The sequence below is a fragment of the Dermacentor silvarum genome, chromosome 1, assembly GCF_013339745.2.
Source record: "Dermacentor silvarum isolate Dsil-2018 chromosome 1, BIME_Dsil_1.4, whole genome shotgun sequence".
Classification (NCBI taxonomy): domain Eukaryota; kingdom Metazoa; phylum Arthropoda; class Arachnida; order Ixodida; family Ixodidae; genus Dermacentor; species Dermacentor silvarum.
The window spans coordinates 64,163,060-64,178,335 of record NC_051154.1 but is presented as its reverse complement, the minus strand read 5'-3'; the positions used below and the strand labels follow the sequence as shown (position 1 = coordinate 64,178,335).

The following is a 15,276-nucleotide window of genomic DNA, read 5'->3' as shown; positions in this document are numbered from 1 at the left end:
GCCGCGGTGTTCTCGTCAGAGCTGATGGTTTTCCGCGTGGCTCTTCAATCGTCGAGGGTTCGATCTTCGACTCTTCTTCCAAAGGTTTCGGATCGTCTGGGGCACGAACTCCCTCGACGTTTCCTATGATTAGGTCGTACAGTGGGTTGTCCATACAAAGCGCAGTGACTTTCCCACTGTAATAGGGGGTATCGACCTCAATTTTGGCTTCGGCAAGCTTCCTAGCCGTACCATCGACTAGGTAAACTAAACTGGTTTCACCCGTGAGCTCCTCGTCTTTTACTAGGTCCCTTCGCACGATCACTGTGCTGGTGCCGGAATCTCGTAACACCTTGATTTGTTTGTCTGCCAATTTTCCGGCAAGTACGGGCATTCCCTTATCGGGAAATTCGGGCCGTTGGGTCATCACCGCATTAACGACCGGAATTCTTTTTCCGTCTCGAAGTTCTACAAAGCCGTCGTTTATGTCTTCTTGATGTTTTGGTGGGGCATACACACAGGATGCTTGGGGAGTTTCCTTCACTCCGTTGCGACATGAATCGGCTTTGTGCCCCGTTCGCCCACATTTAAAACATTTAACCTCGTTGGGGCGCGTAAAGTTGGTCCGACAACTGCTAGCATGGTGGCCTAGTCGGTTACAAAGATAACACCTCGGAACAGGCTTCGGAGGGTTTCTCCTTTCATCGGATGCCGGTTTCTTTGCATCCTCTGGCTCCTCTTTTCTGATCTTGGAGAGATTGGTGCCTCCCTGTGCTTCCAAAAATTGGTCTGCCAATTCCAACATATCTTGAAGCGTTTTAGCTTTCCTTTCTTTCAGATAGAGTGACAGGCTCGGGTGGCAACTGATGAGGAATTGCTCCTTGATCAGAAGCTCTCTAAGCGCACCGTACTCCTGTGCAGTCTCTGAAAGTTCGGTCCACCTATCAAAATAGTGACTGAGCCGCGCGGCAAATTGCGTGGCAGTCTCGCCATCGGCTGGCTTTCCAGTCCTAAACTTATCTCGGAAGCCTTCTACGGTGAACCTAAATCTCTTCAGTAAAGCAGCTTTCACCCTTCCATAATTAGAGGCATCGGTTGGCGTCAGCCTACCGTACACACTAAGTGCTTCGCCACTCAAACACGTACTCAATGCAGTGGCCCATTGATCCTCTGGCCAATTCTGGCTTTTAGCAACTGTCTCAAATCTGTGCAAGTAAGCATCCAGATCATCTTTTCTTTCATCGAATGCCACAAGCAGTTTGCTTGGGTTCATACGGAAGCTAGTTTCTTCCCTTTCAGTGCTATCGACTCTTGCCTGGGCGGGAGCGTCTGTACGCTGCTGCAATCGAAGTCGTTCGAGTTCTAACTCATGTTGTCTCTGTCTTTCTCTCTCAGCTATTTCAGCTTCCCTTTGTTCTTTTCGCTCCTTTGCTTCTCTTTCCTCTCTTATCTGTCGCTCCTTTGCTTCTCTTTCCTCTCTTCGCTCCATCGCCTCTCTTTCTTCTTTGGCCCGTTCGGCCGCTAGCTTCTCTCTTTCTACAGCTTCTTTTTCCTTCTGACTGACCCACTTCCGTAGTTCCGCTCCGGAAAGACCCATCTTCTCACCAAGGGCAACTAATTTCTCGAGATCCATAATGGCCTTCAAAATTCTAGCCGCGTGCAAAAAATATCTGCCTAGATTTCACAATCGAACTGCTCTCTGCACACAAATTAGCGAAACGTGGTGCAACACTCAAAATCGTTTACAATAGCAATGTAAACGACCCTAGGCTCTTTCTCCCTACTATGGACACACAATTTGCACCAGAAAGGTCCTGTCGCGGACGCCAGAAATATTGTCACAGACCCCGGTGAACGAGGCGCAGACGCCGGACTAAATTCCAAAGCCGACTTATCAGCTTCCGAAAATAATCCCACGAAAGCAAGGACAATTAAGAGTGGGCCCTCTGGTGCGCCAGCGAACGCCGGTTGCTGTCCAAAGACCGAGTCAGAGCCCAGAGTTGTCAAAACACAACAAAATATATTCTTCACACAAGGCAGTTACACACACACTTGCACACTTAGGCTAGACACAACACAATACAAATCAGATGGGTATTAACAAACACAAGAAAATAACGACAAGCACAAGAGTCCAACACGTAAAGTACAAAATAAATAGGAACACTAAGTGTCCAATCGTATTCACCGTGCTGGTTGGTCTTGGAGTCAGACGATCTCGGCGTAACTTGGGGGCAAATCTCGAAGAAGGAACTTCTTCCGGAAATGCAGACGCTCGATGAATTCGTCGACTAGCTTGCCGGGGAATCCCCTCCTTCCGCAGACGCTCGGTCTTCACTTTACATCACTTCACTGTGCGGACTCAACTCCTGAATTTCTCACTGGACTCCTGGATTCCTAACTGACAATGCTCGCACGGCGTTTATATAGCCGTCGACGGTCCTTCTCGAACATTCGATCGGAGTTGTGATTCCGTAGCACGGCCAAAGCTTGGGAAGCTTCTACTCTTTTCTCGTACCTTCGACCGCTGCTTTCGGAACATTCTCGAGGGGGGGTGATGATGACTCATGCTGTTCACGCACGCTCACGCTGTAGTTATCTCTCTCGGCTCGCCGGGTGAGAAGGAGTCTCGGCGCGCGCGTGTGCTCTCTCTCTCTCTCTCCGGTTAACGTCGCTTCGTCGAACCTCGTTCCAGACGTTTCGGCGCCGTTGTTAGCGTGGTTGCTTGAGGCGTATGCGCTCTCCCCCTCTGTTGAAGTTGCCGCGGGACCGGCGTGTTCTTTCGCTGGCTTGCGCGACACTCGGCGCGCACTTTGATTACGCGCTCTTTTGTGACAGGCTCTTAGATGCCAAAGTCACAGCTTGACTGTGGGGCTTCAGTTTGATTTTGACCAGCTGAGCTTTTTTTTTTTTTAATGGGCACGCAATGCTCGGTGCACAAATGTTTGTGCATTGTACCCTCATTGGAATGCAGTCGCTGCAGCCGGGAACCGAAACCATCACCTCGCACTCAGCACCATTGCTCCATAGCCACTGTGATGGTAACACTTCAAGTAAACTGCCTACACCAGAGAATGTCACATAAAACACAACAAAATCTAAAGTATGGCTCTGCTGTCAGTGGCTTTGGGTTGTTACTTGCGGAAACTCGCCAGATGGAAAAACTTTTGATGGAAAGACACCATGAACACTTGTAATTCACCTCGTCAGAGCATAGACCAAAGACCATGAATATCCATTAGCATACCTTTTCCATTGACCAGTGATTATCCCAAGCTTTCAGCATTTGGTTCCACAATACTGTTATGGAAATAGGGGAAACTGTGTACTGTCAACTCTCTTCCCATGTTTGTATATCCATCCATGCATCTCATGACACAAGAAAAGTGCACTTGTAGACACATGTGGGAACACCTAAACAGATAGCGCCTGTGTTTGTCTAGTTCAGTGTTCATAAATGTGTCTACAAGTGCATTGCCTCTACAACAACAATGGCCATCCAACTAGCCCGCTAGTATCACCTCAGCACAAAATGTGTTCAGTCTTTAAGTAAAAAAATACTGTTATGAGATCAGAGCCAAAAATAAGTTGCAGCGGGACTGCAGCAGTATCAGCCTGCAATCTGCTAAAAGGGTGAGATGGTCATATACTGCTGTCCACAGAAGAGCCGAGACAGGGTGCTATAAGTCTGATTTACACGGTAAATAGATTTTGTTTAGCTCAAACTCTGAATTGTGTTCTGAATTTTTCTTTTATGCTGTATTCAAGGTCTCTTTCATGTGCCGTTGTAAGCCTTGTAAGCCTGCTATTGGTTGTGCAGATTAAGCTCAAAAAAGTTGTTTAGTTGTTTATGAATTTAGATTGCCTAAAACTGCAGCAGAAGGTGCTGATCATGCCATGCTTACAGCTCTTCTGCAGAGTGTCGTCTGCTTCACATCCTATGGACAAAATTCTCACCGGTAATGGGCTGTTTGCTGCAACCCATCCGGCAACATGCGGCAGCTGCATGGTGCCTAGGAAGCAAAAATGCTGCGAACGTTATGTTTAGGAAACAAACGAATTTACAAAAAAAAAAGAATGTCTGCACATAAGGTTTAATGTGTGGCAAAGTTTCTAGCAAGCTTATAGACGTAAATGAGCTAAGGTACAGGTAATGAGCCAGAAGTTTGTCACAGTGGCTGCTGATCAATGGTCGAACTGGTGGCAGGTCTGTAGTAGACACGGTAGCAGGTCATGGTGGTGGTGGTCACAAGGAGCATGCAGCTAAAAAATTACAGGCACTCCGATCCTACAGTGGTAGCTCCTTGTTGACACAATGGGCAAGAACCTTGTGCATTTTCTGTGTGTTCTTCATACATCACCAGAGACTGCAGTTGGGCTTCAGTTTTGGCAATGGCAGGTACTTATCTGCCACACTCCCTATAGCATCTTGAGCATGTCACATCAGCTTTTTCAACCCTATTGACCGTTTTTTTGTTCTTTCCACTGTCATCATTGCCATTTTTGCTTTTGTTTAGTCTTCATATAATGTAGCCATAAAAATTTAACTACAGCTTCTGGCATTAAGTGTATGGGTGTGATTGTTTTTGATCCCTTGATCTTTCTTGTTTTCGTAGAGTGACTTCGATGTTGCATACCAAGATCCTACCGTGAAGTCTGGTATGTCGCATCTACGGAATTTTTTCTGATTTACTTAGCCCAGCTTGCACTAAAGTTGATTAGCAAGCACGTAGCTTTTTATTTTCTTTTGTAATAAATCTACAAGTTGCTTCCCTGTGCTTCACATAGCATTGAAACTTGTTACATTGCTCGGTTACTACTGCACTATACTTCTGGCATGCAGCTGAAACGCACAGCCTGGGAAACCCCAGAATAATGCACTAATATAGCATACATGCTGAGAAAAAATGCCAGAACTCTTTTTAAAGATTAAGTAAAAAAAGTAAAATAATTAAATTTCTGATTTCATCATGGCGCAATACACCAAGTTAAAATGATGCACTTGTCGTAAGGCTGACATGGCTTTTTAGAAAGGTGACTTGAATTGTTATGCATGTCTTATTTTCAATAAGTTTTCCTGTGCAGTCAACCACAAAAGCTTACGGACCACGGGGTCTCAGAAAATGTTCAATTCCCGAGCAGCCTGTAGCAGTAGCCAGTAAAACTGTATATGACAATGTTGTTAGCATACAGTATTCGAGTTAAGTACCAGGCTGCATTGTGAGGCTACAGAGTTTAGTGTTTTCTCACATTTCATGGTCCATAATGTACAGTGGAATCTCGATGATACAAATCTCACGGGGTCACAAAAAAAATTTGTATTAGCTGAAATTCGTATCATTGAAACACAACTAAAACTAGCTAAATTAATGAGTCGAGAAGTGAACTCGCTCAAGCACACATACGTAAAAAGCATTTACAGTATAGACCACATATAACGTAACCGTTTATAGTGCAGAACTGGCTACAGCACGGCCTTTTCTGACTCCCGTTTACCCTCCCATAGAACTCCATGTATACGCATACCGCTCACAGTGCAGCCGCGTGAGACAAAATTGCGGCTTCCGCGGGAAAATCTCGCCGACAAGGGCGGTAGCGAGCACGAGGTGCGCCCACCGGTGGGAGAGATCAACGAGGGCGATGCGGAGGAGGAGCATGAGACGTGAAGCACGAGTCCAAGGGCGATAAAGTCGTCACCGCGCGCCATATGTGCGAGTGAAAGCGTGCGGAGGACGCGCGCCCCCACGGACAGCGAACGCACAGCGGAGATCAAACGCGACTTCCGTTGCGCGAAAGGCCATTGGGGTATGGAAGGGAGGGGGGGGGGCGACACTGTGCTGCGGCGCCAAATGCTTGCAACCGAGCGCAAGGGTAACTGGCGACACAATCTCCCTACGCGAAAGGAGCAAAGCGGGAAGGTAGCGCGGGAGGGAGGGAGGGAGTGAGATGGCTCCTACTTTGCCAACAAATGCGTTCTTGTACTTTGCGCCTGTGCCGGCTGTCGGTGTTGTCGCGCGCACGGTATCTTGAAAGCGATCTCCACACGGCTCTGACCTTTGTATGCGCTGTGCTTACGCCGCTCAGATTCCGTTGAAGCCATAGACCGCACAAACCTTCGCTTGCTGCGGCGGCCGCGCGTGGGGAAGCGCGGCCGCCGCAGCGAGCGAAGAGACAAAAAGAAAAGCACAAAAGCAACAAAAGAGCCACCGGCTTCAAACTCCTCGCGCCCAGTCGCGGCTTCCGCGCTGTCCGGCGCCGCGTCCGCGCCTCCGCACCAAAAGATAAAGAAAAAACGCGTGTGACTGCACGTTGTTCTCTTTCGCAGCCGCCGGTGGGGCGGTGTTTATTCATATCAACCGACGCGGGTCGAAAATCGATTCGTAACAACCGTTCTCTAGCACGTTGCAAATGGGGCTCGGCCGGGACCTCAGAAAAATTCGTATCATCCGGAAATTCGTATTAGCCGTGATCGTATCATCGAGATTCCACTGTATTGTGGTTGACTGTACAAGCTGAAATTCACACGTCAGCAAATTAAAGTTGACATTTACAGTGTTTCTTGACTGTTTCATAGTCAACATTTTGCTACTCTGGCAAAGGTAATGCCTACAGTTCACTCATGTGATCAATAAAATGTTGCACTTTGTCATTTTATGTCCATGTGCTTCCAGAAAAAGTTCAGCAGTTTGACAGAAAAATCAAAGAAAGTGACCTCTGCAAGTCTATGCAAGAAATTGTGAGCACATATATAATAATGGAAGAGTATTTCCTCATCGAGTCTGTTAGGAAGGTGAGGTGCACTTTTCTTTTTTACTTTTCTCGCAGGGTTACTTTATGTATACATCCCTTCTTTTTTTCGTAAAACCACTTTTGCACCTTGAACCAGTCTTCCAAATAATCAAGGAAATGCTAGTTTTTTACTGAAAAGCTACCTTCTCGAAAGACTAATCCTCATCTGGCACAGCGAGGCTGCTTGAAGCTTAAACTAAGATGTTGCTTGGGGATTTGCTTCAACCACTAATGGAGCACTACAGTTTGGCTACTATGCAAGGAACAGTCTTTTAATAGAGAGTTTCAGAACTTTTGGGGCCCCAAAGAGCTTTCTGGGTGTTGGCGTTGGGGCATGCAGGAGTGAAGAGTTTTAGAATAGGGCTTTGCGTTTGCGGACATCATTGTGTGCTTGATAGGGAATATTAAAATAAAATATACCATTTTGTGATAAGAAGAGTAATTTTGACTTTCGCGTTTTTGCATTTAATTACAATTTTAAAGCTATTCTATTAGCAGCAAGCAATATGTTGCACTTAGTGTTGAGTAACCAACTTTACGTGCCTTCACCAGCCAAGTTAATTCGTTAGGCCTACGAGTCATGAAATCAACAGTCGAATTCGGAATCAGTGGCATCTGATGAACCAATCTTCATTACACACGTTACTTGAGAGAAAGCGATAACCGCAGTCACTTCTCTTAGCTACGAACTTCACACGTTGCCATGAATCGAGCCCAGTTTGGTGCTAGGTTAGAGCCGACGGCGCTTCGATAGGTGCCACCATGTTTCTTGACACAAAGATTTTGGGGCTCTTGCTAAATCAGTCAAATACTAGTGTGCCCGATGCAAAACCCAAACGCAGTTTGCATTTCGCACATGTGCAGTGGCCTATTCTAAAACTCTAATGTTAAGTCGCAGTGAACTGTGGATGAACTTTGAATGATAACAGGTGAAGGTGATTATGGCATGTCCATGTCGTCACTGCTGTCAATGATTAATGACTAATTATCGAACTTGAAAAGCTTTACGCAGTAAGGCATTCTAAATTAAAGGAAATGTTTTCAGTTTTGGCAATCGGCTTTTTGGCTCTTTATTGCTATGGGCCACAACAAGCCTTAATCCATGAAGTCCACTGCATTTGATATTCCACACTTTTTACGCAAGTCTGCAATCATTGCAAATGAAGTAGAGGCTCATGTCTGTACTAAATGCTTTGCCAGTTCATCACGGGACGCGAGGCTCCAACATGCTGAAAACACGTGGCATAGCTCCATTGCCTCTAGCTTAGCATGTAAAATAACTTCTCTTTTGAATGAGCTTTTGTATTGAAAGTGGCGCACCGTCGTCGCCAAGCTGTGCAAGAACTTGTCGCCATCTAATGATGACAAAGGTGATGACGCTGACTGACAGTCGGCTATTGACAACCGTGAATGCAGTTTTGGTTTCGTATCTGATTGTAACATGCAGGCAATTTTCGAACCGATATTCTTTGAAAAAAGTTTTTTTAATATTAGGTAAATATAGTAACCATTCATTGTGAGCTGCCATTTTCTTTTTGGGGGGAGGGGGGAACTCAGCTAAGGCCGCGCTAAAAATCGGCATTTTTGATAGGAGATGCGTGTCTTTGAAACACTTACGGTCTTGTAGCACCACCAAGACCAATGCCTTTGGGCTCACCATTGGGGCACAGCTGCTTAATAGAATGGCAAAGTGCTTAGCCTAGATGTGAGCTGCCATCTATTCACCGTGGTTGCGAAGTCATTCAAGAAATGGGAATTATCAAACACTCTTGACTGCACGAATGACGGCATGTCGTGGCTCATAGTGATAAATTGTAGTCAGGCGCATGGAGTTCTGATAAATCAAGTTCAAGTTCATCAGCGAGGGACAATTTCATGATCGAAATAACGAAGTCTTGGCCCATGGAAATGTATGGCCACCAGCCGGAACCTTAACTCAGGATAGAATTAACCGAAGTTGAATGAATAGAAGTCTACTGTAATGTGTAATGCCTACTGTCACTCCTAAACACCTGTGTCATATTTGTTCACTTCATTTTGCAGCAGCTTGTTACCAGCAGAGCCCAGTGCTGCTGGCTAAAAGGTGTATAAGCATGAAAATTAAATATGAAGACAGCAAGGAGTAGATTTTTACAGAGAAACATGTCAGATAACTGACAATTGAGCAGTGCCAACCCACACATTGTTTTATGTGCCTTCATCATTGCTTGCAGCGCTCTCACTTTCTGATCTGCTGCTCTGGAGTGGATCGAATTGGAAATGCTTTGCTCTATATATAACTGTGACGATCCCGGCTTGCAGAAAATCGGGCTTACTTCACAATGACGATGAGGATGACCATGATTCAGGCAGCAACAACACGATGCAGAATGTGCCGGGCTAGTAGAGAAATTCTGCAACTGGCAACTGAATAGACCCTTTTCATTATTGCAAAACTAGGTTTCCAGTGAGGCAGTTTGCCAAATAATGGCATAGTCATCTTGCAATCAGCGCATACAAGCGCACTTTGGTTATTTTATGGCATGAAAAATGTAGACATGCCTCTCATGATGAAACCATGTGCAAGAGACAAGCCCCATCATGTGCGGCTAGCGTTTCATCTTTGTTTTAATCATGACCAGTAGTGCTACTAGTTGCACAAATGTTCAATGCAACGAACTGCACTTGCAAATTAGAAAAAAGGTCTGTTGATGTGCTTGTTTGCTTCACTGGTTTGTGGGCCTGTGTGATCATCTGTGAGGCCTTATGCTTATCAGCTGTGTTCTGATGCTGAGCACAAGGTTCTATGTTTGATTCCTCGCTGCAGCAGCAGCATTACGATGGAGGTGGAATGCACGAACACTGTGCACCATGCATTCTGTTGCATGTTTAAGGACTCCAGGTAGTTGAAGTTCTTCTATAGTGCCCAAGTGTGGCATCTCTCATAGCTAACCAGTTGTTCTGGCACATCATAATTTAATTTTAATTATCAGCTGTGGTTAATTATGCAACTGTGTGGTGCTTGGCTAGCTATGTCTTTGGGCACTTGTATTAAAGTAAAACCAGAACTGGAAACAATTAACTCTTTCCTCGTAACAATATTATCAGTAATCATTTGTCACGTTAGAGCACTTAGTTTCAATCCATGACTCCTGCGTACATACCTGCTCACTAAAGCTTGCATGTCATGAAACAAGAACTTTACATCTGTGCTCCTTTAGTGCATTTGCTGTTGCACAAAAATCTGTCATTTTTTTTTCTTCTGTTATGTAACTCAAAAGTACCCCAATTTCTGCAACAGCTTGTAGAAAAGTTAACTGTTCTGATATTGTATAAAAAAGAACCTGATTTTTACCCCCCTAAACTTTGATAATTATGAAACCCAAAAACAATGAACCTCTTTTATGTATTGGTTCCTGCTTGTAACAATGCGTTCATAATACATTGTTTGTCTCACCTGCTTCCAATTTCTCCTGTGTAAGGCTTGATTTTGCTTTATTTCTTTCAACAGGCAATTGAAGTTGATACAATTGAGGAGAATTCACAGTGCTCTAGCATGCTGGATGACGTCTTTTTCATCCTGAAGAAATGTCTTAAGTAAGACATATTGAGTTCTCTTTCTCCTTCTCTTTCCATATGTGTGTAGTGCTGTTTTTTTTTTTTTTTTTTAACTGTAAAACATCTAATTGAGATAATAGATTTTTTAGAGTCTGATCAAGTTGCAATAATCTTGCATACACCAAAAGAAAGTGACATATGCAAAGCTACGGGCAAAACCTGTAGTTTAGAATGAGAAGGAGCATTGCCCTCTTAGTTTTAAAGCATGAACTTGGGGAAAGGTGAACTTTTTTTTTAAGTGCTAATGCCCCGCCTATTTGCAAGTGGAATCCAATGGGAAGTATCCATTGGATACTTCCAAATGGAAAATATCAGTGGACAAATAACAGCAGTTACTTTTGCCTGCATCTTATTTACAGAAATGTTCATTTGTGAATCTGATATTTATTTCATGGTTTGCTTAAAGGAGAAGGCACACTAGAGCAAAAGTGTATCGACTCAAGCTAGATTTATTGATTATATCCCTGAAATTGCAACTACGATGAATCCCTTTTGCAGATGCATACAGTAATGGTTTGGGTTGCCAGAACAGGCAGGTGGTAGCCGACTTTGAATTCTTGTAGGATCTACTTGTGACACTACAGATTGTGGTAACAATAGGCTGAAGCTAGTTCATTGTTTACTATTAAAAAAAATAATCACATCACATTTAAAAGTAAAAGGAGCTAAATCTGGTGACTGCTGCAGACATTTTCTGCAGAAAAAAGACTCATGAAGAGACCATAAAAAAATTCTTCACAGGTGTAAGCCAATCTGACAACTGATACATCAAAGAGAGTGAAGCTGTATATAAGTGAGTTCTCGCACCCTTCACAATTAGTAAAAGCCTGTTTGCTGGCTCACGGCCTCAGTCGAACACAGCAGCATTCGCTGCTGCGTTCGAGCGCTGTTTTGGCTGGCCATTACGTAGTGATGGCTCCCATGCCGCCAATTGGCATGTCACCAATTTGTCACATGTAGCTGGAAGAAGTGGAGCCGAGACCCGAGCTCACAGCGAACACCAAAACAAGTGGTTTATTGCTTCATCCCAAAACTGCCCCAGCCCTGCTCTCGTCACTCTGCCTTCTGCTCGCAGCAGTAGGTGGCGCCAGTAGCCGGTGGCATGACAGCTAGTGCAGCACAACACTATCGATTGTCACAGCGACGCTGCAGCACCACAGCATCAGCTTTAATCACTGCAGCCGTTCAAACTCTTAGCTGACCTCCAATGTGGAGCCGATATAAGGCGACGTAAGAAACAAAAATTATAGATTACTGGTTAAAAGAATTGTGCATATATGTTGTCTATTTGAATGAGACATATGCAAGGTTACTTTAATAATTGTTGATCATTACGTTTCAAACTAATTTTGGGGTTCCGGAACACGTTGCATTGCATTTGTATTTGATATCAACCAAGCCACCCCTCTAAAGCCATTGCAGAACTCCCTTTAACAGCTTACCTGTAATATGAACATTGCATAATAATGTCATGGGTGCTGCACTTTAAGCACAAGAGAAATTAAGCAAGGAAAGTTTGCTCCTCACTTGCAATAATCTCCAATAATCAGTCATAGTCTTTCTCAGATCAATAACCAAAAGGATTCTATAAAGCCAATCTTCCTGTCCAGCTTGTTCTGCTTGTCTGTAGTGTCTATTTAAGAAGATGTAAGTAATGTTACAGAGTGGGTGACATTTTATTTGTTCATACTTAATAGCAGGTAGTTTAAACACAGATATTGCAATTTGTGGTTTTACTTTCCTGTCGCAGTCAGCCTTGCCATTAAGTAAATACTTACATTTCCGCTTATAAATGACATCAAGTCCCATAGATATAGTCACACGGGTGCTTTTTGCATATAGCAACAGACAGTGATATTTGCATGCTCCATATGTTGTTGTAGCTTCAGAGTTCAGAGTGACTGCACTTTGGGCATACAGTCTCTCTTGGTCCTCTTCTTTATTTCTCTTTAGTAGTGGTAGGAATGCTGCACCAATTGGAATTTGTTGCTCCATACTACTCAAAATGTGTCTTTTTCACCTAAATTGTGCCACTGCTGCATCACAATGTAGTTTTGGCGATGCGAAAATTGGGAAGCTAACATTTACTACAAAACAAACCGTGGCACCATTGCATTCATTGGCCGCATTCGTTCAGGGGGTTACAGCCAGCAAGACTGGCGCTGTGACAGGTGACAAAATCGGATTGATTTCTATTTTTATACGCCAACCATGAGCTCTGTACAAGGCTAGAGTGAGTTGGGAGGTCATGCTATAGCTTTGTGATGGCGTGATCAACGCAGTAGTTTTACGTATCGAGGGCTGATGCGTGCAGTGGTGCTTTGTAGGCAAAAAGGTGATTAGTGTCCACCGTACTTATTCCTTACTTATTAATGTTGCTTGCTTGCCACTTTATTAGTTGCACTGTATTACTTTTTTTTTTTTTTCAAGAGAAATTGAGTTTGTTGAATTTAACATTCGGCATTATAACCAGTCGCACGGTGATCAGGTACTGGACCGTGATTAATGCTCTTTGTCAACTATGTCTTTGGTAATACATGTGCCTTTGGCAAAGCTCGTGGTAAAAAAGTTGAACGTGAACAAGCAGGTAGTGTAGTCCTATACGCCTTTCCTGCGAGTGCATATCAGTGGTGGAATAAAGAACATTACTTGCTCGCACCGCCCTGATATGGTTCATAAAACGAAATCAAATTGTGCAGAATATAAAACCTACGAAGTGGTCCTTCCCTAATGGGAAAATAAAATTAAACTAACTTCAGCTGTACTAGTCAATTACTTATATAAATAACAAAAGAACTTCTCTTACCGTGAAAACATGCTTTGTAAGTCAGAAGAGACGCAAAAACCAAAGACAAGTGGCATCCCCGCCCCCAGCTCACCATGACATCATAGATTTGATGGCAACTGCTCGGGCCCAGATAACTGTTCTTCGGTGGAGTTGTACTACATTCCATCCTAGAAGAGCGGAAGACTACATAGCAAATTTCAAGAGTTTTTACAGGTCCACAACAGCCCAAGTACGAAAAAGTACTTTGAAATCCGTGACGTAAAGCTTGCACTGGTATTGCAGTACAAAATTTATTGAGGACCGTGACCTTCATTTGCTGTTCTAATAATCTACTTAATGCCCAGAAATTGAAAAGTGTTTCTCTTTATAGTGTCCCTTTAATGTTCCTTGCGTGTTTTGCACGTGCCGCTGGTAGCATGTCGCTGTTAATGTATGCTCGCTGTTGCTATCTTAGCTTGCTGCGGTGAATCACTTATTATTGCGATAGCAGTTACATGGACACTCTAAGCGCATTTCTGCCCTCACCGTGATGCTCCGTTTAAAGTCTAAACACGATAACATTGTCGCCGTGCGCCGTATGCTGTATGTGCGAGTGAAAGCTCTCGAGGGTCAGCCGACGATCGTGGCTCAATCTCGCGCACGTGAGGGAGCAAGGCGGGGCGGAAGGGTGCCGTCTTCTTTCGCGTGCGAGTCACGGTGGGGAGGCGAGGGAGATAGGGGGGAGGGGTCATTCTACTCCGGCGGCTGCTGCTTATAGCGTGGCCGCGCGGGCACCATATCTTGAAAACGATCTGCGACGTGGACAAAGTGCGCCGAATGCCGATAACTTCGTATGCACTCTGCTTTCGACGTTTAGTTTGCGTTGAAGCGAGAGACAGCACAAAGGTCAATTCGCTCGCTGCTGCTGCTGCGCTTCCTCGCTCTAGCGTTTTGACATCGAGTTTGCGCAGTCATCGAGCGAGATGTGTTTATATGTACCTGTGCGCACATTACACCGTGCTTGTTAATTTAGTAAAAGAATGTTTATGAGTTTATATGGCTGATAAAACTGCTATCCTTACTTCGTATAGCTGTCTACTAATTTGCTATCGCACTCGATGCTTCGCCTTTCGGGCGAAACTGCAATTTTTTTTTTTTTTTTGCTCCTAGTTTTTATGAGGATGTGATTATGTAAAGAGAACACTAAACTATAGTTCGTTTTTCTGCGTGCACTTTCTTGGAAGGCTTACACCTGCACCAAACACAGCAGTAGGTGCAGAAAAATTAGATTTTGCCTGCTCCAATGGCTGCTCAAAAATGCTGAAGATAATTACCACCACTGCTAAAGGCTTTAACCCTTTTGGTGTTAGTTTTTTTTTTTTTTTGGAGGTGACTTAATGCCCCAGCGTCGGGTTTTTTTCTTGGATGTTTTCAAACAAACACAACAGTTTATTTTTGGTTATGCAAAAGAGAAAAAATTACGCAGATAATGGAAAATTTTCTCTTGGTATGCTGCTCAGATTCCTATCGGAGAAAAGGAATTAAATGCACAGCAGGCTAAAAAACACCATCGTTTTCAGCACTTTTTCACGGTGTCAGGGTCAGAGTCCAACTGGTTGAGGTTGCCTCTTCCTCGAACTACAAGCTGTCATTTTAAGAGTCTGAGCTTGGCTTGTATTGTGAGTCGGAAGAGCTGCCACTCCGATCAACAGTTGAAGGTGCCACACGAGCAGCCATTTCAAAACAATCACGTGGCCATGCTCAAGGAAGGAGTGCTTTCATTTATTCGAACTTGATCAGACAAAGCAATGAGAGCAACAGATGAAAGAGATACAACAGAGGGCAGAGCCATCCTGGAGAAAGCTCACCAATGAATGGAGCACCCTCATTGCTTAAAAGGACCTAGGTGCACCATAGCCAAGATAGCAGAAGACAAAACTTAAAAGATAAAATTTAAAAAAAAAACAAAAAAAACTTTTATAAACATATGACAGATGTCAGAAACACACAAGAATGGTGGCCTCACGCTACAACATGAATATTTGAATAGAGAATAGCTGCCATAGCTGTGTACAAAGACCACCTTAGAGCTCACTAACTTCGTGTTACAGCACACATGCAAGTAGAGAAAGCGGAGAGCATAC

At 44.1% G+C, this 15,276-nt stretch overlaps 1 protein-coding gene across 5 annotated transcripts in view; it reads left to right on the top strand.

The window, feature by feature from the left end:
• The window catches only part of LOC119464504 (conserved oligomeric Golgi complex subunit 4), a 67,218-nt gene that overhangs the window by 26,762 nt on the left and 25,180 nt on the right, over positions 1 to 15,276 (top strand). For 2 of the 5 annotated variants that reach the window (XM_049668796.1, XM_049668792.1), the window contains exons 11-13: positions 4,596 to 4,638; positions 6,651 to 6,769; positions 10,259 to 10,344. In XM_049668796.1, coding sequence (XP_049524753.1) covers positions 4,596 to 4,638; positions 6,651 to 6,769; positions 10,259 to 10,344 — 248 coding nt within the window. The remainder of the gene's footprint in view (positions 1 to 4,595; positions 4,639 to 6,650; positions 6,770 to 10,258; positions 10,345 to 15,276) is intronic. The other 3 variants (XM_037725510.2, XM_049668778.1, XM_049668785.1) reach the window with 2 other exon arrangements.